The 27,112-nt window shown below is 45.2% G+C and overlaps 1 protein-coding gene across 2 annotated transcripts in view; it reads left to right on the top strand.

The window, feature by feature from the left end:
• Positions 1-27,112, top strand: part of slf1 (SMC5/6 complex localization factor 1) — a 97,884-nt gene that overhangs the window by 54,006 nt on the left and 16,766 nt on the right. For both annotated transcript variants that reach the window (XM_085988757.1, XM_085988766.1), the window contains exons 13-15: positions 10,421-10,566; positions 14,825-14,994; positions 16,841-16,929. In XM_085988757.1, the coding sequence (XP_085844883.1) occupies positions 10,421-10,566; positions 14,825-14,994; positions 16,841-16,929 (405 nt within the window). The remainder of the gene's footprint in view (positions 1-10,420; positions 10,567-14,824; positions 14,995-16,840; positions 16,930-27,112) is intronic.

Here is a 27,112-nt window from a genome sequence, read left to right as displayed (position 1 = left end):
CCCCCAATCCCATGTGCTTTAATTTTGCACACTAACCTCTTATGTGGGACTTTATCAAAGGCTTTCTGAAAATCCAAATACACCACATCCACTGGTTCTCCCTTATCTATTCTACCAGTCACATCCTCAAAAAACTCCAGTAGGTTTGTGTTGTATCCGTGTGTTAATGGAGACACGGAATGCAGGAGTTGGTTTAACAGGTGTTTACTGAACAAAGTCTGGAGGTGAACTAAAAGATACAAGACGCTATACAGGCTTATATACCCGAGTGGTCACTACCGGTATTACAGTGCACAGGGGCTCTTAAAGGTACATACACTACAATTCCTCCCCTTTTAGATAATTAGTACGTAACATTTTAAGTAATCATTAATTAACATGTTTACAAGAACAATAATCTACACATTTGCTGCAGTTAATCAATTATAAGTCAGTCTCTCTGGAGGCTTCCTGACTCGGTCCGGATAACGCCTCGGTGGTGTAGTAGTTTTCGGTGGTGTAGTAGGTTCTTTTGGCAAGGTCGATTCGGCTTGAATGCCAGTGTCGGGTTCATCTGGTTCCAGTATCACCGGATCGGAGGTAGATACTATGGGTATCTCTGCTTCATCATTAGGCGTATAGAGTTGTGGTGTAGGTTGTCCCTTTTCGGATGACTCTATGATCTGGTCAGCATGGCGCCTTATTATGCTTTCTCCAATGTCCACGGTATACATCAGCGGTCCTAGTCGTGTGCAAATAGTTCCAGGCTGCCATTTCTCGGTACGGTAGTCCCGGGCCAAAACTTGTTGACCTATCTGGAAGGTTCTAGTTGGCCTTTCATTCATGCCTTGAAATTGCCGGTTCTCTACGTCCCTTCTGATGTTTGGCTTGATCAAATCCAGCCGGCATCTTAGTCTTCTATTGAAAAACATCATGGCGGGAGTTTGGTTTGTAACCACATGTGTTGCATTCCTGTACGCAAACAAGAAGTTATCTACCTTATGTTGTAGATTTATGTCTTCATTACCCATGGCCTTTATGGCCTTCTTGAAGGTCTGGACAAACCTTTCAGCTAATCCATTGGTGGCGGGATGGTATGGGGCGGACGTGTAGTGCTTAACCCCATTGTTTTTTAAGAACTTCCTGAATTCTTCGGACACAAATTGCGGTCCATTATCAGAACAGATCTGTTCAGGCAGCCCGTTCCTGGCAAATATGGTCCTTAATACTGTGATGGTTTTTTCCGTGGTGGTGGAGGACATCTTTATTACCTCCGGCCACTTGGAGTGTGCATCAACCGCGATTAAGAACATTGAGTCCATAAATGGACCAGCAAAGTCGATATGTACCCTTTGCCATGGAGATGAGGGCCACTCCCATGGATGTAGAGGGGCTTGTGGTGGGGCATTTTGGACCTTCTGGCATCCTAGACAGCCCTTGGTCATTTCTTCGATGTCTCCATCGATACCTGGCCACCACACAAATGCTCTGGCTAGGTTCTTCATTTTCACTCCACCCAGATGCCCCTCGTGAAGCTCCTTTAGCACTTTATCCTGGAGTTTGGGTGGAATCACCACTCTGGATCCACACATCAAGGTTCCTCGGCACACTGACAGCTGTTCTCTTCTTTGCGAGAATGCTGGCAACAGTGGTTCGCCATGTGCTGGCCATCCCTTCACCGTTAAATCGTAGACTCGTGAGAGAGTCGGGTCATTTCACGTTTCCTTTTCAATGGTAGAATTTGTTACTGGTAGACATTCCACCTATGGTTGAGTGGAACATCTCCACTGGGTCCACTGTAGGTGCCTCTTCTACCGTTGGCAACGGTAGGCGCGATAAACCGTCAGCATTCCCAAGCTGTTTTGATCCTTTGTATTCTGTCATATTGGTGTGCCCCTAGGAAAAGGGACCACCTCTGTAGCCTTTGCGCTGTCATAATGGGAACGCCCTTTTTAGGGTTGAATATGGAGACGAGGGGTTGATGGTCAGTCAACAAGGTAAATTTTTGTCCGTGTAGGTAATGGTTGAATTTCTTCACTCCCCACACCAGGCTGAGTGCTTCCCTGTCGATCTGGGCATAGTTACGCTCAGCTGAGTTCAATGAGCGTGACGCAAAAGCTATCGGCCGCTCCGAGCCATCAGGGAATCTATGCGATAATACCGCTCCTACGCCGTAAGGGGATGCATCGCACGCCAGTCTGATTGGCAGTGATGGGTTATAATGAGCCAACACTTCCTTGGACGTGATCAAGCCTTTGCATTTATGGAAGGCACGTTTACAGTCTTCGCTCCATTTCCAAATTACTCCCGTTTGTAGCAGTGCGTTAAGAGGGTGCAGAACAGTTGACGAGTTCGGTAAAAATTTATGATAGTAATTTATCAATCCCAGGCACGACCTTAATTGTGAGACATTTTCAGGTGCTGGGGCTTTCATGACCGCTTCAATTTTTTCAGGTGACTTATGCAACCCTTCTTCGTTAATTATATGGCCACAATATGATATTTGTTTCTGGAAAAATTCGCACTTGGGGTGATTTGCTCGTAGGCCCCGTTCTCTCAGCCTAGTGAGCACCTGCTCCAAATTGGCAAGGTGCTCGTTGTCGTTTTCTCCTGTTATAAGGATGTCGTCTAGGTAGCATTGAGTCCCCGGAATCCCTTGCAGGACTTGCTCCATAGCTTTTTGCCAGATAGCTGGAGCTGATGCTACTCCGAAAACCAGTCGATTGTACTGGTACAGGCCTTTGTCTGTGTTTATCGTGAGATACTTTTTAGAGGCCTCCTCAACCTCCATCTGTAGATATGCCTGTGCCAAGTCAATTTTGGTGAAACGTTTCCCTCCGGATAGTGAGGCGAAAATATCTTCTATCCTCGAAGAGGATACTGTATCGTGTGAAGGACCGGGTTTACAGTCACCTTGAAGTCCCCACAGATGCGAATTTTTCTCTGTTCTTCAGATTTATCATTATTCAATGTTTTCTTCATGACCGGGACGATGGGTGTTGCCCACTCGCTCCAACCTACCTTGGATAACACGCCTGCTTTTTCCAAATTCTCCAGCTCTGCCTCGACTGCTGGACGAATTGCGTATGGCACCGGCCTTGCCTTAAAAAACTTGGGAATTGCCGCATCTTCCACTTTTATTGAGGCGGTGATGCCTTTCAAAGTTCCTAGTTCCTGTTGAAACACTACTTTTGGCATTAGCCAAGATGTCTTTTAATCGTTCAGGTATGACGTCATCATCATTTTTTCTCTTACTGGTCACCGTCAGTGCCTGAATGGAGTGCCAGTCTAAACGTATCTTCCCGATCCATTCACGTCCCAACAACGGTGGACCACCATCTTGCAGAACGTATAAATACAACTTCTGTATCTCCTTGCCGTTGTATACAACAGGCACCCTTATTTTCCCTCTGGGGTATACTCTCTGCCCCGTATATGTCTTCAAGATAATGGATGTGTCTTTCAAAGGTATATGCGGAAATAGCCGCTCGTAATCCCGTCGACTTATGACGGTCAGAGCTGATCCTGTATCTAGCTCCATTTTAACTGGGGACCCCGCTATCGTGAGGGTAACCCAAATGGTCTGGTAATCTTCTTTGGCAATTACATTATGTAATTTGAGACAGCTTAGTCTCTTGTTTCCGGAGTCGCTATCGCTCTTCTGGTCTTCAGAGCTACTGTCCGTTATCATTTGTACCTTTCTGTACTTTTCCTTATTGATTTTTTTTCTGTCAGTGGATTTTTTGTTTCCAGATCGGCATACACGTGCAATGTGTCCAATCTTTCCGCATTGCCTGCATGCTTTGTCCTTGAACCAGCAGTCCCTCTGGTCATGGGTGGATCTGCCGCAGCAATAACATCTCTCTCAACCCCGTGTCATTTCATGGGTGCCAAAGTCCTGTGGCTTTTGCTGTATCTCTGCAGCTCCTCTTGCTGCTGCTTCGTATGATACAGCCACACTGAAAGCCTTGTCCAGTGTCAAATCTTTCTCAGAAAGTAGCCTTTTCTGTGTTCCTTCACTTCGGAGACCGCAGACGAATTTGTCTCGTAGAGAATCTGCCAGTCCTGCCCCGAATTGGCAGTGCTTTGACAGCTTTCTTAATTCGGTGAGGTAATCAGCGTTACTTTCATTCTTGTGCCGATTCCTCCTGAAGAATTTGAATCGTTCCGCTATCAGCAGCGGTGTTGGGTTTAAGTGCTCCTGTAGGGTATCAACAATCTCCTTAAAATTCTTGTCCATCGGTTTGGCTGGAGTGATTATGTTTCGTAACAGCCCGTATGTCCTTGCGCCCATCAGATTTAGAAGTACCGATGCCTTTTTATCATCCTCTACTTCATTCGCTGTGCAATATACCTCCACTCTTTCCACATATGTGGTCCAATCCTCTATATCACTATCGAAAGCAGTAATATTGCCAGTCTTAGGCGTCCTGAAAATCAAAAATGGCGCCTCCCGCGCTTTCCCTTCTTCCCTGCCGAGTAAAAATGGCGCCTCCCACGCTTTCCCGCTGCTGCTGACAACGCTGTTCTCCGCGGTTTTTATTTACACACATTTTTAATAGTTGGAGACTCGTTCCCGCCGGACTCTCTGGGACTTTTCCCACCCTCTGCTTGGTCCGAACGCCGACCTGCTTTGCAGCGCCGGCCGTCTCCCGAGTGCTCCACCCTCCATCTCTGTTTGCCTCCGCCTTCCGACTCGCTGCTCGGCCCCGCTGCAGAGCCACCTGATCGAGCCCCATCCCGCCGCCCAGGAAGGATTAGTGCAGTACCTGCCACCAGCCCGGCTAGCTGGTGAAACCATAGTTTTTTTTTTTCTTCGACCTTCGTCTGAGGAATCAATCTCCTTGAGGTGCTGCCGAATTGCAGGTAAGTCCGTTTCCAATTCGTCGCCACTGTTGTACCCGTGTGTTAATGAAGACACGGAATGCAGGAGTTGGTTTAACAGGTGTTTACTGAACAAAGTCTGGAGGTGAACTAAAAGATACAAGACGCTATACAGGCTTATATACCCGAGTGGTCACTACCGGTATTACAATACACAGGGGCTCTTAAAGGTACATACACTACAGTTTGTCAAACACGATTTCCCTTTCATAAATCCATGTTGACTTTGTCTAATCCCGTTGATATTTTCTAAGTGTCCTGTTATCACATCCTTATAATAGTCTCTAGCATTTTCCCTACTACTGATGTTAGGCTGTAGTTCCCTGTTTTCTCTCACTCCTTTTTTAAATAGTGGGGTTACATTTGCCACCCTCCAATCTGCAGGAACTGTTCCATAATCTATAGAATTTTGCAAGATGACAGCCAATGCATCCACTATTTCCATGGCTACCTCTTTTAGTACTCTGGGATGCAGATTATCAGGCCCTGGGGATTTATCGGCTTTCAGTCCCATTAATTTCTCCAGCACAATTTTTTTACTAATACTAATTTCCTTTAATTCCTCCTTCTCACTAGACCCTTGGTCCCCTAGCATTTCTGGGAAGTTATTTGTGTCCTTTTCCATGAAGACAGAACCAAAGTATTCGTTTAATTGCTCTTCCATTCCCTTGTTCCCCATTATAAATTCTCCCATTTCTGATTCTAAGGGACCTACATTTGTTTTCACTAATCTTTTTCTTTTTACATACTTGTAGAAGCTTTTACAATCTGCTTTTATGTTCCTTACAATTTTACTCTCATACTCTATTTTTCCCCTCTTACTCAATCTCTTGGTCTTTTTTTGCTGAACTCTAAACTGCTCCCAATCCTCAGGTTTACTACTTTTTGAGGCAACTTTATATCACACCTCTTTGGAACTAATACTATCCTTAATTCCTTTTGTTAGCCATGGTTAGGCTGCTTTTCCTTTTGTGTTTTTGCGCCAGAAAGGAATGTATAACTATTGCAATTCATGCATTCGTTCCTTAAATGTTAGCCATTGCCTATCCACCGTCGTGCCTTTTAATGAAGCTCCCCAATCTATCATGGCCAACTCACTCCTCATACCTTCGTCGTTTCCTTTGTTTAGATTTAGGACCCGAGTTTCGGATTGGACTTCTTCACTTTCCATTTTAATGAAGAATTCTATCATCTAATGGTCACTCTTCCCTAAAGGACCCCCGCACAACAAAATTATTAATTAACTCCTTCACATTGCACAGTACCCAATCTAGGATAGCCTGTTCCCTAGTTGGCTCCTCCACACACTGGTCTAAAAAAAGCATCTCATACATACTCCAGAAATTCATCCTCCACAGTATTATTGCTAATTCGATTTGGCCAGTCTATATGTAGATTAAAGTCACCCATGATTACTGTAGTACCCTTGTTACATGCATCTGTTTGATGCCATCCCCTACTTTACCACTACTGTTTGGAGGCCTATTGACAACTCCCACCAATGCTTTCTGCCCCTTGGTGCTCCTTAGCTCCACCCAGACTGATTCTACATCTTGATTTTCTGAGCCAATATCCTTTCTCACTATTGCTCTGATTTCATCCTTTACTAACAACACAACGCCACGCCACCCCACCTCCTTTTCTTTTTTGCCTGTCCTCGCTAAATATCAAATATCCTTGGATATTCAGCTCCCAGCCTTGGTCACCCTGCAGCCATGTCTCTGTAATTGCAATTATATCGTATCCATTAACATCTGTTTGTGCTGTTAATTCGTCTACCTTATTACGAATGCTTCGTGCATTCTGATACAGTGCCTTTATATTTGTCGTCTTAACATTTTTTAGACATTCTAACATGTTTTTGTACTATGGCCCTATTTGTCTTATTACCATCTTTTCTTACCCGGACCCTATTTGTTCGTGCACTCCTTTGTACGCTCTGTCCCTTCCTGACACAATCTGGTTATCGTTACCCCAATCACTTTCCTGCACTGCTTCCTTGTCTTTTCTTTTTTGCCTTCTAGATTTCTCTCCACCAGGACCCTCTCTTCGCCCCCTTATTTAGTTTAAAGCCCTATCTACCTCCCTAGTTATTCGATTCGCTAGAACTCTGGTCCCAGCATGGTTCAGGTGTAGTCCGTCCCAATGGAACAGCTCTCTCTTTCCCCAGTACTGGTGCCAGTGCCCCACGAATCGAAACCCACTTCTCCCACACCAATCTTTGAGCCACACATTCATTTCCCTGATTCTATTGACCCTATGCCAATTTACTCGTGGCTCCGCTAATAATCCAGAGATTATGACCTTTGTGGTTCTTTTTAATTTAGTCCCTAGCTGCTCAAACTCTCAGCAGAACCTCTTTCTTTGTCCTACCTATGTCGTTGGTATTTACGTGGATCATGACAACTGGATCCTCCCCCTCCCACTCCAAGTTCTTCTCCAGCCTGGCGGAGATGTCCTTTACCCTGGCACCAGGTACGCAACATAGCCTTCAGGGCTCGCACTCCTGGCTGCAGAGAACAGTGTCTATCCCCCTAACTGTACTGTCGCCTACTAGAACCATCTTCCTTTTTACTTCCCCCCCCCCCACTTGAACGGCTTCCTGTACCACAGTGCCGTGGTCAGTTTGCTCATCCTCCCCGCAGTCACCGCACTGGTCCACAAGGGTTGCAAGAGCCTCAAATCTATTGGACAAGTTCAGGGACTGAGGCTCCTGCAATACTAGCTCCTGGATCCCCGTACCTGCCTAAAATCTGTCTGCAGGACCGCCTCCCTTTTTCTACCTATGTCGTTGATACAGATATGGACCACGACCTCTGGCTGTTCACCCTCCCCCCCCTCAGAATGTTCTGTAGCCGCTCAGTGACATCCTTGACCCTGGTACCAGGGAGGCAACATACCATCCTGGAATCATGTCTGCGGCTGCAGAAACGCCTGTCTGTTCCCCTAACTATCGAATCTCCTATCATTATTGCTTTCCTGATCTTCCTCCTGCCCACCCTATACAGCTGAGCCACACATTGTGCCATGGACTTGGCTCTGGCTGTACTCCCCAGAGGAACCATCGCCCTCACCATACTGATTAGAGAATGGGATGCTCTCTGGGGACTCCTGCACTACCTGCCTGGTCCTCCTTGTCTGTCTGACGGTCACCCATTCGCTCTCTGTCTGCACATTCTTACTCTGTGGGGTGACCACCTCCTGAAACGTGCTATCCACGTAGCTCTCAGCCTCATGGATGCACCGCAGTGATGCCAGCTGCTGCTGAAACTCTGAAACCTGGAGCTTGAAGCTCCTCCAGCTGACAACACTTCCTGCACATGTGGCTATCCAGGACACGGGAAGCGTTATGGAGTTCCCACATGGCATAAGTTGTGCATTCCACGGATCTGAGGTGCACTGCTATGCCTCTACTTCATCGACTATTAAGTAACTTAACAGAAATAAACTTAAGACTTAAAAAAAAAAAAAGTCAGCTCCTTCCCTTGTGCTGATGTCACTTACCTCGCTCCCTGACACTCGCACCCCCTCTGGGCTCTTGGGCCTACCTTTATCTGCGGCCGCTCCTCTCGCTCTCCCGCAGGTCTGCTCTCGTGTCCATTAACTTTGAGACCTTGGGTTCTGTGGCTCCGCTCCTCTTTCCATTGCCTCTGCCGCCTTCCTCCTCCACTGAATTCCTGCACTCACCAAGCTCTTCGACGCTGTTTATGATCCACTCCATTTGCGTTCTCCCAGCTCTGTCTCCAAGCTCTCTGCTTCTCAACTTCTGTACAGATTTAGTTAATTCCTGCCTGGATGTGATTCTGGGGGCTGTAAGGGCCCACTGGGAGATATTGTTTCCTACTGACGAGAGGAAGAAGCATGCCAGTGAAAGTAAGAAGGCGTGGCTGGAGGTTGGTCAGGAGGTGAGCATCAGGAGTGAGTATGGTGCCACTCCTGGATTTAATGCCTAAAGTGGTTTAATGACCTAATCAAGCCAGGAAAGGTGAGTACATTGGTCATAGGTTCAGCAAAAATGCTGTGGTTGAGAAACACAATTTTGAACTGACAGCTTCAAAGACAAAATAATGTAAAATAAATTAAAGATTAGGGCCTAGAAATTCAGTATAGCCACGTTTGGGGCGCTACAGCCGGGCGTTCGGTAAATTTTGCACCCGGCGCAACTTAGCACCACCTTCGCCGATATTCAGTTGCATCGCCCCAAGAGGTTGCTGCTGCGCTAAAGCAGGCGATGCACAACTATCATTAGGTGCTAAGCCGGCGATCCGGGGCGCTAACACCGAGGGCGGGCACAGCGCAGGTGCGGCGAGTTGCTCAATGAAGGCAGACACGCTGGAGCCGGTCAGCTCTTAAAGGGGGCGGGTCGACTTGTTTGGCTGCCATGCCCTGCACACTGCAGCCCTGAAGCAAGGCTTATCATTGCTGGTTCATCAGTTCTACGCCCTGAACCATGGGAAAGCCTGCTATTCTTCCAAATCCCATTGCACGCTCTTGCTGCTTGTCCAGGGTCATGGGGAAGATGTACTGACGTCTCCTTCTGAAAAGGGCATTGTTCACCTGGCGGATGCAGCAATGTACCGTGAACTGTGGGAGATGTTGGCAATGTCCCCAGTAGCGGACTGGAAGGAGCCGGTGGCATAGAAATTGAGAGCCACCGTCACTTTCACTGCCACCGACAGACGTCCTGCTCCTCAGCTGTGGCTGCAGATCTCTGCAAAGCAGGTGGCAGATCTCAGTGACCACCTCCCTTCTGAATCGCAGCCTCCGAACACACTGCTCCTCAGACATGTTCAGATATGAGAACTTCTGGCGGTATACCCTGGGTGGGTAAGGCCTCCTGTGCCGACGCCTGTTGGCCCTTCTCTGTCTGGCCATGACTGGCACTCTCTCACGGCGTCTCTGATCCCTTTGAATGCAATGCAGAAAGCCAACGTTTCCACCCATTGCAGCCCCCATTATATGTGGTGACTCAAGGCTATGGCACTGAAAGTTAAATCCAAGTGCAAAGCTCTGGCCTGAAGCCAGAAGTACCTGTGTGAGCGCTGAGTCAAAGCAGAAAGCTCTCTGCCTTTGTCTCTCTCCAAATATCTCTCTCTCACACAGAAGGATTGGCACAAAATGGCTGCCACTTATATTCCCCTTTAAATAGCGCGCCCCGCAGCGACTGGGAACCGTTCCCCTTTACCAGTCGCTGGGGGTGCCAGGCGCACATTAGGCCGACACCACTGAAGTTTCGGTTCGGGGCGCACAAAGGGCGTTGCACCATGAAATGACGTCAGGATCTGCGCGCACAGCTGAGCGCGCGCAAAGGTTTTGCGCCGGCGCTAAATCTTAACTGAATTTCGCGAGAGGCGCTGGGCGCTAGCCGCTTCGCACCCCACTTCTCACCCTCTTAAGGCGCTAGCGGCTGGCGCTAACGACTGAATTTCTAGGCCTAGGATTTTTAAAAATCAGTTGTACGTACTTTTTATTGACTTGGTTTGGGCTATGATGCAAATATGTTTGTTCCAAAATAACTTTATCATAATGGAAACTTTAGACTTGTGATTCCTTTCAGATTGCAATCAAGAGGAAATAGAGATGTTGCTTAAACTGATACCATCACCTTGGCTGCAAATGTTCACTGCACATGCTATCTATAAGCAGATATGCTACAATAATGGCATCGAAATCACTGAAAAATCTTTCTCACTCCACCAAATTGTGAGTATTAGTTTTGCTCGAAGTCTGTTGCACATGGCAAACATTTGAACTTGCCTTTTTCTGCCAGGCTGCTGTGTATATGAACTTACTACCCCTCACATCCCCTATTCAATTTACAACTTACAAAAACCATTGTATGACGACATTTGAAGAAATTATGAAATGTAATTTTTATTGAGTCTTGGGTTTCCTTATATAGCCTGGTTATTGTGTAACTAAATTTGTTTGGGGAAGAATGGGTGTAGTTATTTTGTGATTTTGGTATTGGAATTCTTCATTCAGTGATAGAAGGATTATTTAATATGTTTCATAATGTTCTTACTGAATGGAATGTTAAATTTGGACTAAAGAGACTAATTTAGTTGTTGGACTTTGAGATTGCAAAAGGCATCACCATGCCTTTTAAAAAGTTAAATACAGTAAACTCTTGTTTAAACGGCACTTAATCATCCAGAATTCTTTGATAACCGGTAATCTTGCCGAATCCATCCATTTTTTGTTTTTCCGAGCCCGAGTTTCCTGCAGTGGCCGAGTTAGTCAGTGGTTTTTATTTTTTTTGTTACAAATGGCCTACCTCTCTGTTATCCAGAATTTTTATCAACCAGCACCATCCTGGTCCCGTAGGTGCCAGATACAAAAGAGTTTACTGTATAGCTTCTAACACAATTGTTTTACATGTTCTACAAAATTCCTTGTTTTAACTCCTAAGTATGGAATTGTTTAATGTAATGTAATATAAATGGAAACAGTGGGGGGAATTTTAACTTGACGACTTGCTGGGAGCGGGGGTGGGGGTTCCGGTAGCACATAGGAAACCTGGAAGTAAGTGCAGCATGTCTGTCAGTGGCTTTCACTGCATTTGCATCTGGCTTCTGGGTTTCCTGACCAATTAGGTTGAGCAGGTGTGATGACAACCCGCATGAGTTGATTTCAACTCCAGTATTTAAAGGGACCCTGCAAAGATGACAGTTGATGGATTCTGGAGGTGGGAGAACAAAGGAAGGAACTGTCCGAATGGAGTCCCAAAGTTCCAAGTCTGTGCCTGGCTTTACTGATGCCTGCCTGGATGTGATGCTGGGGGCTGTAAGGGCCCGCAGGGAGATACTGTTCCCTACTGATGGGAGGAAGAAGCATGCCAGTGAAAGCAAGAAGGCATGGCTGGAGGTTGGTCAGGAGGTGAGCAGCAGGACTGAGTATGGTGCCACTCCTGGATTTAATGCCTAAAGTGGTTTAATAACCTAATCAGACCAGGAAAGGTGAGTACACTGGCATCTTCAACTACATCCTGATGTGTGTATCACGCCAACCCCCTCACTCTGCCTTCTCAAGCCTACTCCAACACATCACTCCTCACAACAACTTACCTTGCAGGGACACCCATCCCCCCTCATTCTATGCACCTCCTCACATCCCCATCTGTCCATCCACCACTGACACTCTCCCTCATCTTAATGCAAACAATGCAGATGCTGAACCTCGGGGACTGTCGACAAAGAGGACACTTCTGGAGCAGCAGCAAAGAATGTGCAATGTACTGGCAGGCTTTCCAGCCGCACTGTGCATACTTGCAGAAAGATTGGAGGAGTTTGTCTCAAGCATGAGTGGCATACTGTCGCAGGCCTTTGCAATGATGTCTTTGTCCATGGAAAGAGTGCCCACCTGCATGGAGCATCAAACGCAGCATTCAAACGAGCACATGCAGGCCCTCGCCAATGGCTTGCACACTGAATGCCAACTTCAATAGAATTGATGAATGGCCACGGCTAGGGTTTCATCGCCTCACTGATTAGCACACTGCTAGTAGGGAAGTGCGGGTGGGCCATGAGAGGAATGATGGTGAAAGGGGACATGGAAGTGGGGACTCTGCTCAAAGCGCATCCACTTCTCACCCGTTGTGCCCCCCCGCCCCCAGTTAGTACTCTACATGCTGCCTTGTGTCAATATGACCTAGTCTGCCCCTGCACAGGTGCAGGTGGAGCAGTCTTTGGCAGGGCCTTCACGGGCTCCAAAACCCAGAGGATGTCGGCCAAGAGCATCTCAGCAGTCACATCAGGGATCTGAGCAGCCTGCCTCTACTTTTGAAGCCACAGGGGTTGCATCACATAAAAGTGCTAGGTAGAAGAAGAGTAAAGATTTGTAGTTGCACATGGGTGTGTTATACAATGTTAGATTGTTAAGTTTCTGTTTTATTTTTGATCCACATAAATTATTTGTTTACATCACTTTCCCATTTTGCCCATTCTTGGCTACTGTGTGGAAAGAGACCTTTTCACTTGTGATGAATGGCAAGACAAGACTTAACGCCGAGCAGTGGGTGGCTGTGAAAGGGATGCTTGGTTGATTGCAGGACTGCTTTGTGTTGGGGGAAGGAGGTGGTGGAAGTGGGTTTAGCATGTGGCTGCCAGATGGGTGCACTGGTGGAACCTAACTGAACCTCCCCATTATGAGGGTATCCCAGGCAGCATTGTGCGTAGCTGCTGGTGCATTGGCCGCATTACGTTCCTCCTCCTCTGAAGAGGCTCTGTGCTCTGCGCCTTGCTCCTCCTGAAGGTCCAAACCTCGCTGGTGTGCAGTGTTGTGCAGAGCGCAGCACACCATGACCGTTCTGGAGACTCTGGCTGGTGCATATTGACTGGCACCTCCAAATCTGTCGAGGCACCTGAAGCGCATCTTCAGCATGCTGATTGCTTGCTCAATTACACATCTGGTTGTCATGTGGCTTTCATTGTGGTGCTCCTGGGCCTCATTGGTTGTGTTCCTCACAGGTGACACCAGCTACGTTTTAAGTGGGTACCCCTTGTCTCAAAGCAGCCTGTAAGTAAGTAAGTAAGTAAGTCTGCTTTGAAGTGCGAAGAGGTCAGGGAGGGTGGACTGGCGCAGGATAAAAGCATCATAGCAGTTGCTTGGGAATATTGCGCATACCTGCATAATCATCTTTTTGTGGTTGCACATCAGCTGTGCATTGATAGAGTGGAAGCCATTGCGGTTGACGAACACTCCTGGGTTATCTGGGGGTGCCTTAATTGCCATGAGCATGCAGTCAATGACGCCCTGCACCTGTGGGAAGCCATCCAGAGTTGCAAACCCGAGCGCTCACTCATTCTGACTGCCATCAAATCCCTCGAAGGAGCCAGAGGCAAAGAAGTTGAGCGCTGTGGTGACTTTAATAGCCACTGGTAAAGTGTGGCCAACAGGCCCACATGGCAGCAGGTCTTCTTCCAGCAGGCTGCAAATGTCTGCCACCACTTGACACGAGACCCTTAGCTTCCTGAGACACTGGTGTTCTGACATGTCCAGGCAGTTGATCCTCTGCCTATGCACCCTGTGCTGTGAGCTGCACCACTCTGCTCATCACCTCTCTTCTGAGTGGCAGGTCTGTGAGAAGAAGGCTGCTGCTGGTGCACTTTCTGCTGCTGTTAATGCTGCTGGTCATCTTGGCCCTCATCTGAGGTCCAAGCTAAAACAGCATGAGCGACACCCATGCTGATCTGATAGATCACAGCTGCAAAGTGGAGATCAGACGCACAAAACTTCAAAGTAGTGAAAGTCACCTCTCGGAACAAGTACTGTTGTGAGCAAAAGTCTTTCATACAATTAGGCAAGAAAGCAGCTGAGGGGTTTCAGTACTTGTGGGAATTTTTGCCCGTCATTTCTTCAGCCCCCTCACTTGCTGCTGTGTTCGCCTTGCTTTCACTGGCGAGTTCCAGGAAACCCGTGCACCCACAGTTTAATCCCAAAACCCATGTTAATATCACTTTTAATGAGCTATTAACATTGAAATTAACAACCCTCCTCTCCCGAGGGGGCTGCTTGCATGCAGCCTAACGCGCTGCAGTTAAATGCGGAAATCAGCGGGTTGGAGCCGGCTTCCCGACGCACTGCCAATTTCAGCACTTTTAACTCCCCATTCGCTCCTGCAAGTAAAAATTCCCCCTGTGATTTTTGTGTTGTATTACTCAGTATTACTATTGCATTTTAAGCAGTCAATGTTTTTGTATCTTTTGATATTCTAAGAGGAGTTAGTGAAATTAAAGCATGGTTATATTATTGGATTATGGTGCTTGAGCAGCAGCTGTGCAGTTGAAATGCTCATAGTTATATATGCAGACAGAAGTGGCAAACGAGAAGGAAAAAAGTACCTCTGAGTATGACCTTATATTAGATCAGTAGTGACTGACTTTTAGGGCAGATGCCATTCAAGTCCCACTGAGGCAAGTGGACTATAAAACTCATTGAATGAATTTTCCTGTCCTGATAGATCTCTTCATATTTAATAGCCCTGGGGAGGCTAGGAAGTTGTAGGAAAGTGATGGTGAAGGACCCCAAGGGAAAGAAGATGGGACAGTGGCCTTGGCCTGAACCTTTGAGGCCGTCACTTACTTTAACTGGTGACAGGCAGAAGCATGTGGAAGCACTGGCCACTCTAACGTGAGTAATTCTTACATCACTGCTTTAAAGTGACTTCTGGGAAAGCTGTTGGACTGAAATGGTTCATAGCCTTTTGGTGACCCGTATTTTGTTACCAGCTAATCTTAGTGGCAGAAAGCCAATTTTTTTCTTTTGAATGGCTTGGCATCAAATGCAGAAAATAACTTGTCATGTAAAAGTGTATATGTATGAGTTTTCATTTTATGGACTTGATTTCCTCTGCTATCTGGTAATGCATGGACTTTATGTTGTATTAAATTTCAAAAGTATTGTGGAAAAGCGGTTTGTTCAACCAGTATTAGTTAAGGTTGATGGGTAATTGCAACTTAACTGGCTTTTAAAAAAAAAAGTAATATTTAATAGCCTATTATAAATTAAATTAAAAATCCATATTTTATATTTTAATTTTATTTGAATAAAACATTGCAGGAGAATTATTTGCAATTTCAGTTTGAATTGGGCAACTGAATAAAGAGCAGTCAGGAGCAAAAACAGAGCAGTGTCAATGTGGACTCTCGGCAAGCTCAGAAAATCCAATCTAGGTCTTGAAGCGTTTCAAGTGCAAATTATTGCACTAGTGGTTAAAATACTTCCATTAAATATTGCAAGTCTTCAAAGTAGAAGCTTTTCTAAGCAAATAAGCCAATACCACCACAAAATTTTGTAACCGAGCCTCTGACTAATCGAGAGCAATGCCATGAGAGGTCTGCTAGTAATACAAGAAAAACGACATATTTCCTATCCTGTGCCACATGCTATGTATCGCAGGCTGATTTCTGTTACATTTGGATCTGATGGGCTGGAATTTGATATCCGTAAAATGACAACAGGTCACCTCTGTCAGATGCCTGGTGCTCACGTTTGACTGAGGCTGCTATCTGTGCACTTGGTGCAGCCCTGAGCAATGCCATGGACGGCCTTTTTATTTTAAAAAATGCCCATTCATTGATTTGTCTGCTGCTGCCCTACAGCCTGCCTGCCCAAGTCTTTCCTAACCCCACCTGATCTTGTTTTCAGCCCAGCCCAAGCTGATCCATTCTGGATGTTTTTCAGTGCTTCATACTGTTTTTTCAAATGAAAATTTCAACTCGTCAGCTTCAACCGGGAATGTGCCTGATAAGTTGGGACAGGACTTCTCGGTAGGGAAGTAATTCACTGCTTGCCTCCACCCAGTGCTACAAAACCCGAAGAATCTATTAGTGACCTCAGATCAATAGTCCCACCTCCTCCAGTTATGCCATATCCTAACCCGCTCCCATTGCTATTGAATGCCCTGTTTACTTCCAACCTGGTACATATTGCTTACCATGCTTCTGTGAAATAAAGTGGCATCAGTTTCTTTGGTTTACAAAGGATTGCTTGTCCTAGAAGTAGGTAAGTAGTACTCCGTGCATGGATGTGACTATATGCACCCAGGAGGCCTGTCCTCCTCTTTCCCAACCCATCCATGTTCTGCAATGCTGTAAGAAGACAATAGAATTGCAGCTCCCTGCTAGCATTGTTTTTAAATTGGTATATTTATTGCATCAATTGATGCAGTGTACAACTTCTTCCCAATATAATTAGATTGTTGTCACATTATGCTTCAGCAAGTATCAGTCCAAGGAGCCTGCTACATTATAATTCAAAATTATATTCAGTTCAAAGTGATTGCTATGGATTGTTCAAATTGTAAGTGCCATCACACAAGGCTGCTAATAGTTAATAGTGTCGGTGAACTCAATATTTTAGTCCCAATATCCAAAGTATATCAGATGAATTTAATATTTATGTGTCAGTACTATACTTCGTAATGCTTTATGTATAAAAGAATTGTAACAATCTATTTTAATGTTTTTTTTTCTAGAGAGCAGAATCTTCCATTAGTGGCAAAGAGGAATACTTCTCTGGAAGCTAAGGAAACCAAAACTAGATCCAGTAAAATAAATCTGAAGGGTAAGAACGTAATTGTTCAACTATAAATTGAGTAGCAACAGGCTGTTCAGTTCTGGGGTATCACAGCTAAGTTTCATCCTGTCCTTGCCTGATGGCCACATGCACTTCCAGCAGGGGTCAATAGGTGGCAATTAGGAACAGGTGTCCTAGCTCATTTACTTTTCCTCCATAGCCAGAGGCACTGGCTGCAGCAGTTTGCAGAGTTCCTGTACTGTTTTGAGCTGAAAAGATTTGTTCTGCAGTGAAGAATCAAATTTAGAAATACTATTTATTAAATTTACATGTTTATCTGTGTGTCTTGATTGCATCTTGGATTTTTTTTAATTCATTCCTCAAAAGCACCACCCCAATCCCCACCTAATTAATTTTCAGGATGCAGGTTTTAATCATGACCCCCCACAATTTAAATGCTTCAGAAACGGGGCTGTTAGAGATCCTGGGGCAATGATTGCTCATTTACCACCAGCGCATTAAACTGTTCGTATTGCCTTTTCCAACTTTTATAGGGCATCATCTTGTTTCACCTAATTTTTATTTCATTTGACACTGGTTCATCTGCCACTTTTGTGTAATCTGATGGGTGTCCTGGACCATGGACCAATCAGATTTCATAAAAACTGAAAAGATGAAGAATTTCAATCTTTTTCAATACAAATTAATAGGTTAGCCATTTGTGATGTTACTGGAGCAAACCTTCATGATGCCATATTTAAACATTTTGCTGTTGAAATCTTCATTCCCAAGCTTGCTGTACTAGCCGTTCTAAAGTATAAAACACAGTAACGAGGGTTAATTTTGATATACATGATTACAAATCTTGCATCGAGCAGGTCTGTTCCACTTGAATGTGTTACACATGCAAGTTATATCACACTTGCACTTGATTTTTTGAAAAATCATAATTTCAAAAAGACAACATCGCAACTGCAAAATTAGGAAATGTACTAATGAAGAATTAGCATACAGGCAAATGGCCCAACCAGTCTATGCCGTTCCGGAGGGGCGTTGGTGTCCAACAGTTGTTGAAGCTTGCGATTCTTGACACCTGAAAGGAAGAAAAAAAGTTTTTTGTTAAAGCGCCGGATGAGGCGAAGGGTGAAATGGAACTGCGGACCAGGACAGCTTTGAGATAGTGAGTCGGTGCTGCTGAAGAGAGACGTCAAGAGTGTTCATGTGGCGTCGCATGGCATTCAACGTGGATCTCAGGATACGGCGAGAGCAGTGGTTCGAGGAACGCTGAATATCTTGGAGATATCTGTAGTTCTGGGTGGATCCAAAACACGAAGGGTGGAATTTCAGTTGGAATCCACGTGGAGTAAGTCGGAGCCGGAAACAGTTGCTGAGGAAAGATATGTGGCTGTGAAAGCGAGGTTTGGTAGATACCTGATCAAACACGAGAAGGGAGACAGAAAGCAATAAAGATGAACAAGGTAAAAGAGACAAACGGAAATCCCGTCAGAGAGAAGAGCATAACTTCTTCAAGGTGGGCATTCCTGGAAGAGGTGGCAGTGAATTAAACACTAATACAAAAAGAACATACTGCAGATGCTGGAAATCTGAAATAAAAACAGAAAATGCTGGAGATACTCAAGAAGAAGGTGTAACCACCGCCTTGCTCCTTGAGCTGGCCTTCCCCTGCCCGCCGGGTCTTGCTTAGGGCGGCGATGTCTATGTCGAAACACCTGAGCTCCCGGGCAATGATAGCAGTACGGCACTCCGGTCTGTCGCTGTTGGGGTTGTCCATGAGGGTCCTGACGTTCCAGGTCCCGAACTTCATTTTAAAAGGTGGAAGATGCCTGTGCGTGGATTCTTTTAACGTGAGGTGGCCGTTGCACACCAGCTACCACATGGGCTTGACAGAGCAAGGTCTTGGTCTAATGGCAAGGGGATCCAAGATGATTGGAGACCAGGCTCTGCTACATCGGCCTAGCACACACACAAACATACTCCTACTGTCCTCCTTCCCCCAGGTCCTCTCTGCCTGGGTTTCATAGGCTGCAGTGTGGTCATCACCTTTCACCCCACTAGCCTCCACATTCAATGGATCATCCTGCGCTGTTTCCGCCACCTCCAGCGTGATCCCACCACCAAACACATCTCCTTTCACCCCCCCCCCCCCCCAACCTTTCAGTATTCCAAAGGGACCCCTCCCTCCGCAACACCCTGGTCCACTCCTCCATCAGCCCTAACACCCTTTGCCCAGCACCTTCCCGTGCAAGCGCAGGAGATGCAACACCTCCCCTTTTAACTCCTCCCTTCCCACTGTTCAGGGCCCCAAACACTCCTTCCAGGTGAAACAGCGATTTACTTGTACTACTTACAATTTGGTATACTGTATTCACTGCTCACGATGCAGTCTCCTCTACATTGGGGAGACCAAACGCAGATTGGGTGACCACTTTGCGGCACACCTCCGTTCAACCCATAAACGTGACCCCGAGCTTCCAGTCGCCTGTCACTTTAATTCTCCACTCCACTCCCACTCTGATATCTCGGTCCTCGGCTTCTTACACTGTTCCAACGGAGCTCAACGTAAGCTCGAGGAACAGCACCTCATAACAAGAAATAGGAGCAGGAATAGGCCACTTGGCCCCTCGAACCTCCTCTGCCATTCAATAAGATCATGGCTGATCTTGGGCTCGAAGCCACTTCCCTGCCCACTCCCCATAATCCTTCACTCCCTTATCTTGCAAAAATCTGTCTATCTCCACCTTAAATGTATTAAATGACCCAGCCTTCACGGCTCTCTGGGGCAGAGAATTCCACAGATTTACAACTCTCTGAGAGAAGAAATTCCTCCTCATCTCAGTTCTAAAAGTGTGACCCTTTATTCTGAAACTATGTCCCCGAGTTCTAGATTTCCCCATGAGGGGAAACATCCTCTCTGCATCTACCTTATCGAGCCCCCTCAGTATCTTTTATGTTTCAATAAGATCACCTCTCAATCTTCTAAATTCCAATGAATATAGGTCCAACCTGCTCAACCTTTCTTCATAAGTCAACCCCCTCATCTCAGGAATCAACCGAGTGAATTGTCTCTGAACTGCCTCCAATGCAAGTATATTCTTCCTTAAATAAGGAGACCAAAACTGTACACAGTACTCAAGGTGTGGTCTCACCAATACCCTGTACAGTTGTAGCAGGACTTCCCTGCTTTTATACCCCAACCCCCTTGCAATAAAGGCCAACATTCCATTTGCCTTTTTGATTATTTGCTGTACCTGCATGCTAACTTTGTGTTTCATGCACAAGGATCCCCAGGTCCCTCTGAAGTGTAGCATTTTGTAAACTCTCTCCATTTAAATAATTTTGCTTTTTTATTTTTCCTGCCAAGGTGGATAACCTTGCACTTTCCCACATTATACTCCATCTGCCAAATGTTTGCCCACTCACTTAGCCTGTCTATATCCCTTTCCAGTCCTCTGCACAACTTGCTTTCCCACCCATCTTTGTATTATCCGCAAACTTGGCTACATTACACTCGGTCTCTTCATACAAACCATTAATGTAGATTGTAGTTGAGGCCCCAGCACCGATCCCTGTGGCACCCCACTAGTTACCATTTGCCAACCAGAAAATGACCAATTTATCCCGACTCTCTGCTTTCGATTAGGCACTTTACAGCCTTCTGAACTTCAACAATTTCAGACTATAACCTCGTCCCCTATATTTTTTTTTTTTACCCTTTTTTTCTCACATGGTAGCTGTTGATGATTCTGCCATCGCCATTTACACCTCATCATCTAGAGTCATCTTTTGTTTCTTAACTTATCCCATTACCCCTCCTTTTGCCTTACACCATCATCCCTTTTGTCTTTTAATTTCTCCTGCCTTCCATCCTATCACAGACCTTCCTTTTTGTTCCCTCCTCCCTGTTCCTGCCCCACACTTAAAAATCTGTTATTTCTCTAATCTTTTCCAGTTCTGACGAAGGGTCCTCGACCCGAAACGTTAACTCTGTTTCTCTTTCCTCGATGCTGCCTGACCCGCTGAGTGTTTCCAGCAATTTTTTTTTGTTGTTTCAGATTTCCAGCATCCGTAGTATTTTGCTACAGTCTATGCCGGTGTTTATGCTCCACACAAACCTCTCCCCACTCTATTTACTTCATCTTATCAACATGGAGTTGTTTTATATTTCTTGATATAGTGTTATAAATCAGCCATGATCTTATTGAATGGCGGAGCAGGCTCAAGGGGCAAATGACCTACTCCTGCTCCTACGTCTTATGTATATTTCTATAAAACTTAAATCCTAAATGGATTGGGCAATCTGTCTATTTTATGCTCCAGATAAGGAACTACTACAATCAGTCTCAAAAACTTTAAAAGGAAATAATTCATAATATTTTGGATTTAAAACATTGGCCCGTATTTTCTGATCGCAGGCCTCCCGCGGGCGGAGGCCTGTGATCTGGAAAAATCTGCATCCTTACCTGAGGGCTCCCGGGACTCGCACACTTCTGATCCTGGGCCTCACCAAACTTGAAGTGCGCAGGGCCCACGTATCTCAGAGGCGCATGTAGTTCGCAGCGTCCCTGGGATCACGTGGGCCATGGGGAGCTAATCAAAGAAGGGAATCTGTCAAATATATGAATGGAAATCAATGAAAAAACATGATAAAACTTTAAATACATTTTTTTTAAAGTCACATTTTTAAAATGACTTGAAATTACAATAAATTAAGTATTTTAAACAATTTAAATTTTTTGAAAAAATAATTGAAGTTTTTTACGGGGCTAAAAATAAACTTACCTTTTTTTAAAAGTTTTTAAATGATAAATCAGTGGAAAAAAAAAAAAATTCTTTTACTTTTTTCAACTCTTATCCTGGTATAAGCAGGCTTTACGTCCGCTTTTACCAGGTGTAAGAATTGTAAGGGTTTTCTGCGGGCGGAGGGTCTCCAAAAAGCGGAACTATCCGCCCGCAGAGGCCCTTCTCCAGGGCAGCCGGAGGATCTGTCAAGAGGATTCTTGACAGATCGGAAATGCCGGTTTTCAGCACATGCACTGTGCATGCCCGAAACCGGCATTTCCGATGTCCCTACGGGTGGGTACACAGCACATACCCACCCATAGGGATCGGAATATCCGGGCCATTGTGTTTTATACTTCTAACCATGAAGGAAATCTAGAGGAACCCAAGGCAAAATATTAATGTTGAAATTGAAACAAACGCTGTTCGTTAAGAGGCATCCAAATATACTTCACTTTAGGTAATAGAGGTTAGATAAATGTAGCTTTTATTATGTATGACTTTAGGTTTCCTGAGAAAATGTCTTTTTATGAATGTGCCACTCCGTTCATATGCTATCCTAACTGGTAGTGTTGACCGAACCATTGCTGAAACTGTTTGTGACTGAATAAAGCAACTGCTGGCTAGCTCTAGTAGGAACTTTTGAGAGAGAGAGAGAGACGGGCTTAGAAAATGTTGGATGAGACATTAATGTGAGGCCCTATTTGCCTTTTAGGTGAATGTAAAAGATTTGCTTGGCACTATTCAAAGCTGAGCAGGAAAGTTCTCTTGGTGTCCTGGCCAACACTTATCCCTAAACCAAGATGACAAACAGATTATCTGGACAATTATCTCATTGCTGTTTGTGGGACCGCTGTACACACACTGGCTGCTGCCATTTTCCACATTGTTTTTCCTTTTGGTCCCCTAGGCCTCTTCTCTCCTGTATCCTTCCCTTTCTGTCACCATCATGCCTTTCATTTTTCTTGCTTGTGTACTTCCCCCCCCCCCCCCCCCCAAATGGTTTCGATCACAATCAAGCCAGCTCCAACCAGTTCCTTGTATCTTTCACACCCACATACCCCAAATGTGTTCTAATTCCATTTCTTGAGCCTGCCCCTGGAAAGAAACTCTTCCCCCAAGTCACTCACAACTGCACTTTCAACCTCCCAACTGCAGCTGTCAGTTATGCTCCCACATCTACCCTCCACTTTTGAGGCACTTGCCCCCAGTAAAACAGTTATACTCTCCCATCCTGGTTGTTCCACTTGGTATGACCCCCATTTTTTTCTCCCTAAAGTCAGATCAGATCTGGCTGTGCAACATCAAACCTCTTTTTTTTGTCTGCTACTCCAAGATCATTGTAACGATCATAGATAAGCCCTGGCTTCTTTTCTATGCTATCAACCATCTCCTAAAACCCCTCTCACCTGCCTCTGCGACCCTTGTATCCAATAAGTACAAGGAACTCAAATTTCTTTGTCACTAAGATTGAGACTATACATTCAGGTGCCTCTGCTGCTTTACCACCACCCCCCCCCCCACCCTAGATCTCATCCCACATCCTTCTCTGATTTCTCCCTTCCCCTCAAGTCCTCTGAGCTCATCTGAGACCCACCTCCTGCTCCTTTGACCCTATTCCACTATATTGCTGACCACCCACCTTCCCTTTCTGACTGCTATGTTAACTGATATTGTAAATGGTTCAATCTCGAGGACTGTATCCCTCTCTTTCAAAACCACTGTTATCACCCCACTCCTCAAAAAACCCACCCTTTATCCCTCTGTTCTTACAAACTATCTCCAACTTCCCTTTCCTCTATAGTATAATTGTATAATATTGTCATGAGTGTATAATAAAGAAAATTTGTTCTAAAGCAGAACTGTAATGGAATTAAGAATTTAGTACAAATTGGAATTGTTTTGCAATCGAGCAAAATTTTAAGTCTGTTGAGACCATCTAGTATATTATATTGGCCTGGATTTTGCGGTGGTATTGATGACGAAACTGTCAGCGTTCACTATCATTACTCCTCTGAAACTGCCAGCAACTTCTGGAGCTGGCGCACGCGCAGATAAATGTGGAAATCCAGAAGTTGCAGTCACTGATTCTACGCTTCTCCATTGGGTGTGCTGTTGAACACCCCTGGCAATCTTTGAGATATCACTGACTGGTGAAAACGAGTTTTTACCCTGTAATATTACTCTTTTTAAAAAAAATTAAAAAAAACCCCGAAAAGGTTTAGCCTTGTTGAATGAGGTGTAACTGGGTTTTTAGAAACATAGAAACATAGAAGCTAGGAGCAGGAGTAGGCCATTCGGCCCTTCGAACCTGCTCCGCCATTCAATGTGATCATGGCTGATCATCCAAATTCAGTACCCTGTCCCTGCCTTTTCCCCATATCCCTTGATCCCTTTAGCCTCAAGAAATATATCCAACTCTTTCTTGAATATATTTAATGAACTAGCCTCCACCGCCCTCTGTGGCAGAGAATTTCACAGGTTCACCACTCCCTGGGTGAAGAAATTCCTCCTCATTTCAGTCCTAAATGGCTTACCCCTTATCCTTAGACTATGACCCCTGGTTCTGGACTCCCCGGCCATCAGAAACATCCTTCCTGCATCTAGTCTGTCCAGACCTGACAGAATTTTATAGGTTTCGATGAGATCCCCTCAATCTTCTAAACTCCAGTGAGTACAAGCCCAATCGACACAATCTCTCCTCATACGTCATTCCTGCCATCCCAGGTATCAGCCTGGTGAATCTTCGCTGCGCTCCCTCCATGGCAAGAACGTCCTTCCTCCGGTAAGGTGACCAAAACTGCACACAATACTCAAGGTGCGGTCTCACCAAGGCCCTGTACAACTGTAGCAAGACATCCTTGTTCCTGTACTCGAACCCTCTTGCTACGAAAGCCAACATACCATTTGCCTTCTTAACCGCCTGCTGCACCTGCATGCTTACCTTCAGCGACTGGTGCACAAGGACACCCAGGTCTCTTTGCACTTCCCCTTCTCCCAATCTATTGCCATTCAAATAATAATCTGCCTTCCTGTTTTTGCCACCAAAGTGGACAACCTCACATTTATCCACATTATAGTGCATTTGCCATGTTTCTGCCCAATCACCCAACCTGTCCAAATCGTACTGGAGTTTCCCGACATCCTCCTCGCAGCTTACCATCCTGCCCAGCTTTGTGTCGTCTGCAAATTTGGAGATATTCCATCCAATTCCCTCGTCCAGATCATTAATATATATTGTGAACAGCTGGGGTCCTAGGACCGAGCCTTGCGGTACCCCACTAGTCACTGCCTGCCACTCGGAAAACGACCCGTTTATTCCAACTGTTTGCTTTCTGTCCGCCAACCAGTTCTCTATCCAAGTCAATACCTTGCCCCCAATCCCATGTGCCTTAATTTTGCACACTAATCTCTTATGTGGGACCTTATCGAAAGCCTTCTGAAAGTCCAAATACACCACATCCACTGGTTCTCCCTTATCTATTTTACCAGTTACATCCTCAAAAAATTCCAGTAGATTAGTCAAACATGATTTACCTTTTGTAAATCCATGTTGACTTTGTCCGATCCTGTCACTGCTTTCCAAGTGCTCTGCTATTACATCTTTTATAATGGACTCTAGCATTTTCCCCACTACCGATGTCAGGCTTACCGGTCTATAATTCCCCGCTTTTTCTCTACCGCCTTTTTTGAATAGTGGGGTAACATTAGCTACCCTCCAATCCATGGGTACCGATCCAGAGTCTATCGAGTCCTGGAAGATGACCAGTAATGCATCTACTATCTCTAGGGCCACTTCCTTAAGTACCCTGGGATGTAGACCATCAGGCCCTGGGGATTTATTGGCCTTCAGTCCCATCAATTTTCCTAACACCATTTTCCTACAAATACTGATTTCTTTCAGTTCCTCTCTTTCATCAGACCCTATGTTCCCCGGCATCTCTGGGAGGTTATTTGTGTCCTCCTTTGTGAAGACAGAACCAAAGTATGTATTTAGTTGGTCTGCCATTTCCTTGTTTCCCATTATAAATTCCCCTGATTCTGACTGTAAGGGACCTACGCTTGACTTCACCAATCTTTTTCTCTTCACATATCTATAAAAGCTTTTACAGTCAGTTTTTATGTTCCCTGAAAGCTTACACTCATATTCTATTTTCCCTTTCTTAATTAATCCCTTTGTCCTCCTTTGTTGACTCCTAAACTGCACCCAATCCTCAGGATTATTGCTTTTTCTAGCCAATTTATATGTCCTCTCCTTGGATCTTATGCTATCCCTAATTTCCCTTGTTAGCCACGGTTGAGTCACCTTTTTTGTTTTATTTTTATGCCAAACTGGGATGAACAAATTCTGTAGTTCATCCATTCGGTCTTTGAATGTTTGCCATTGCCTATCCACCGTCAACCCTTTTGAGTGCCATTCCCCACTCAATCCTACCCAACTCGCTCCTCAGACCATCGTAGTTTCCTTTATTTAAATTGAGGACCCTTGTCTCTGAGTCAACTACTTCATTCTCCATCTTAATGAAGAATTCGATCATATTATGATCGCTCCGACCCAAGGGGCCTCGTACAACAAGATTGCTAATTAATCCTTTCTCGTTACATAATACCCAGTCTAAGATGGCCTGATCTCAGGTTGGTTCCTCGACATATTGGTCCAGGAAACCATCCTGTAAACACTCCAGGAATTCCTCCTCCACAGTATTGTTACTAATTTGGTTGGCCCAATCTATATGTAGATTAAAGTCACCCATGATGACTGCTGTGCCCTTATTGCACGCTTCTTTAATTTCCCTTTTAATGCCATCCCCAACCTCCACCTTACTGTTTGGAGGTCTATATACCACTCCCACTAATGTTTTTTTCCCCTTAGTATTTCTCAATTCTACCCATACAGATTCCACATCATCAGAGCTAATATCCTGCATTACAATTGTATTAATCCCTTCTTTAACCAGTAATGCTACCCCACCTCCCTTTCCTTTTTGCCTATCTTTCCTGAATATCGAATACCCCTGGATGTTGAGTTCCCAGTCTTGGCCATCCTTGAGCCACGTTTCTGTAATCCCAACCAAATCGTATTCGTTTACCTCTATATTTGCGCAGCCAATTCATCCACCTTATTGCAAATGCTCCTCGCATTAAGACACAAAGCCTTCAGGCTTGTTTTTTTAACGCTCTTAGACCTATTAGAATTATTATTTACTGTGGCCACGTTTGATTTAAACCGTTGATTTCTCTGACTGCCACTTTTGTTTTTCTCCTTCCTATCTTTTGCTTTTATCCCTGTTTTCCTTTCCTCTGTCTCCCTGCTCAGGTTCCCAACCCCCTGCCATTTTAGTTTTAAACCCCCCCCCCCCCCCCCCCCTGAACAGTGCTAGCAAACCTCCCCGCAAGGATATTTGTCCCGCTCTGGTTCAGGTGCAACCCG

This window comes from Somniosus microcephalus, chromosome 1 (assembly GCF_052327205.1).
Source record: "Somniosus microcephalus isolate GS21.2 chromosome 1, FLI_Smic_1.0, whole genome shotgun sequence".
Lineage (NCBI taxonomy): Eukaryota > Metazoa > Chordata > Chondrichthyes > Squaliformes > Somniosidae > Somniosus > Somniosus microcephalus.
Note: the sequence above shows the minus strand (reverse complement) of the source record. Positions and strands in the feature narration are given on the sequence as shown.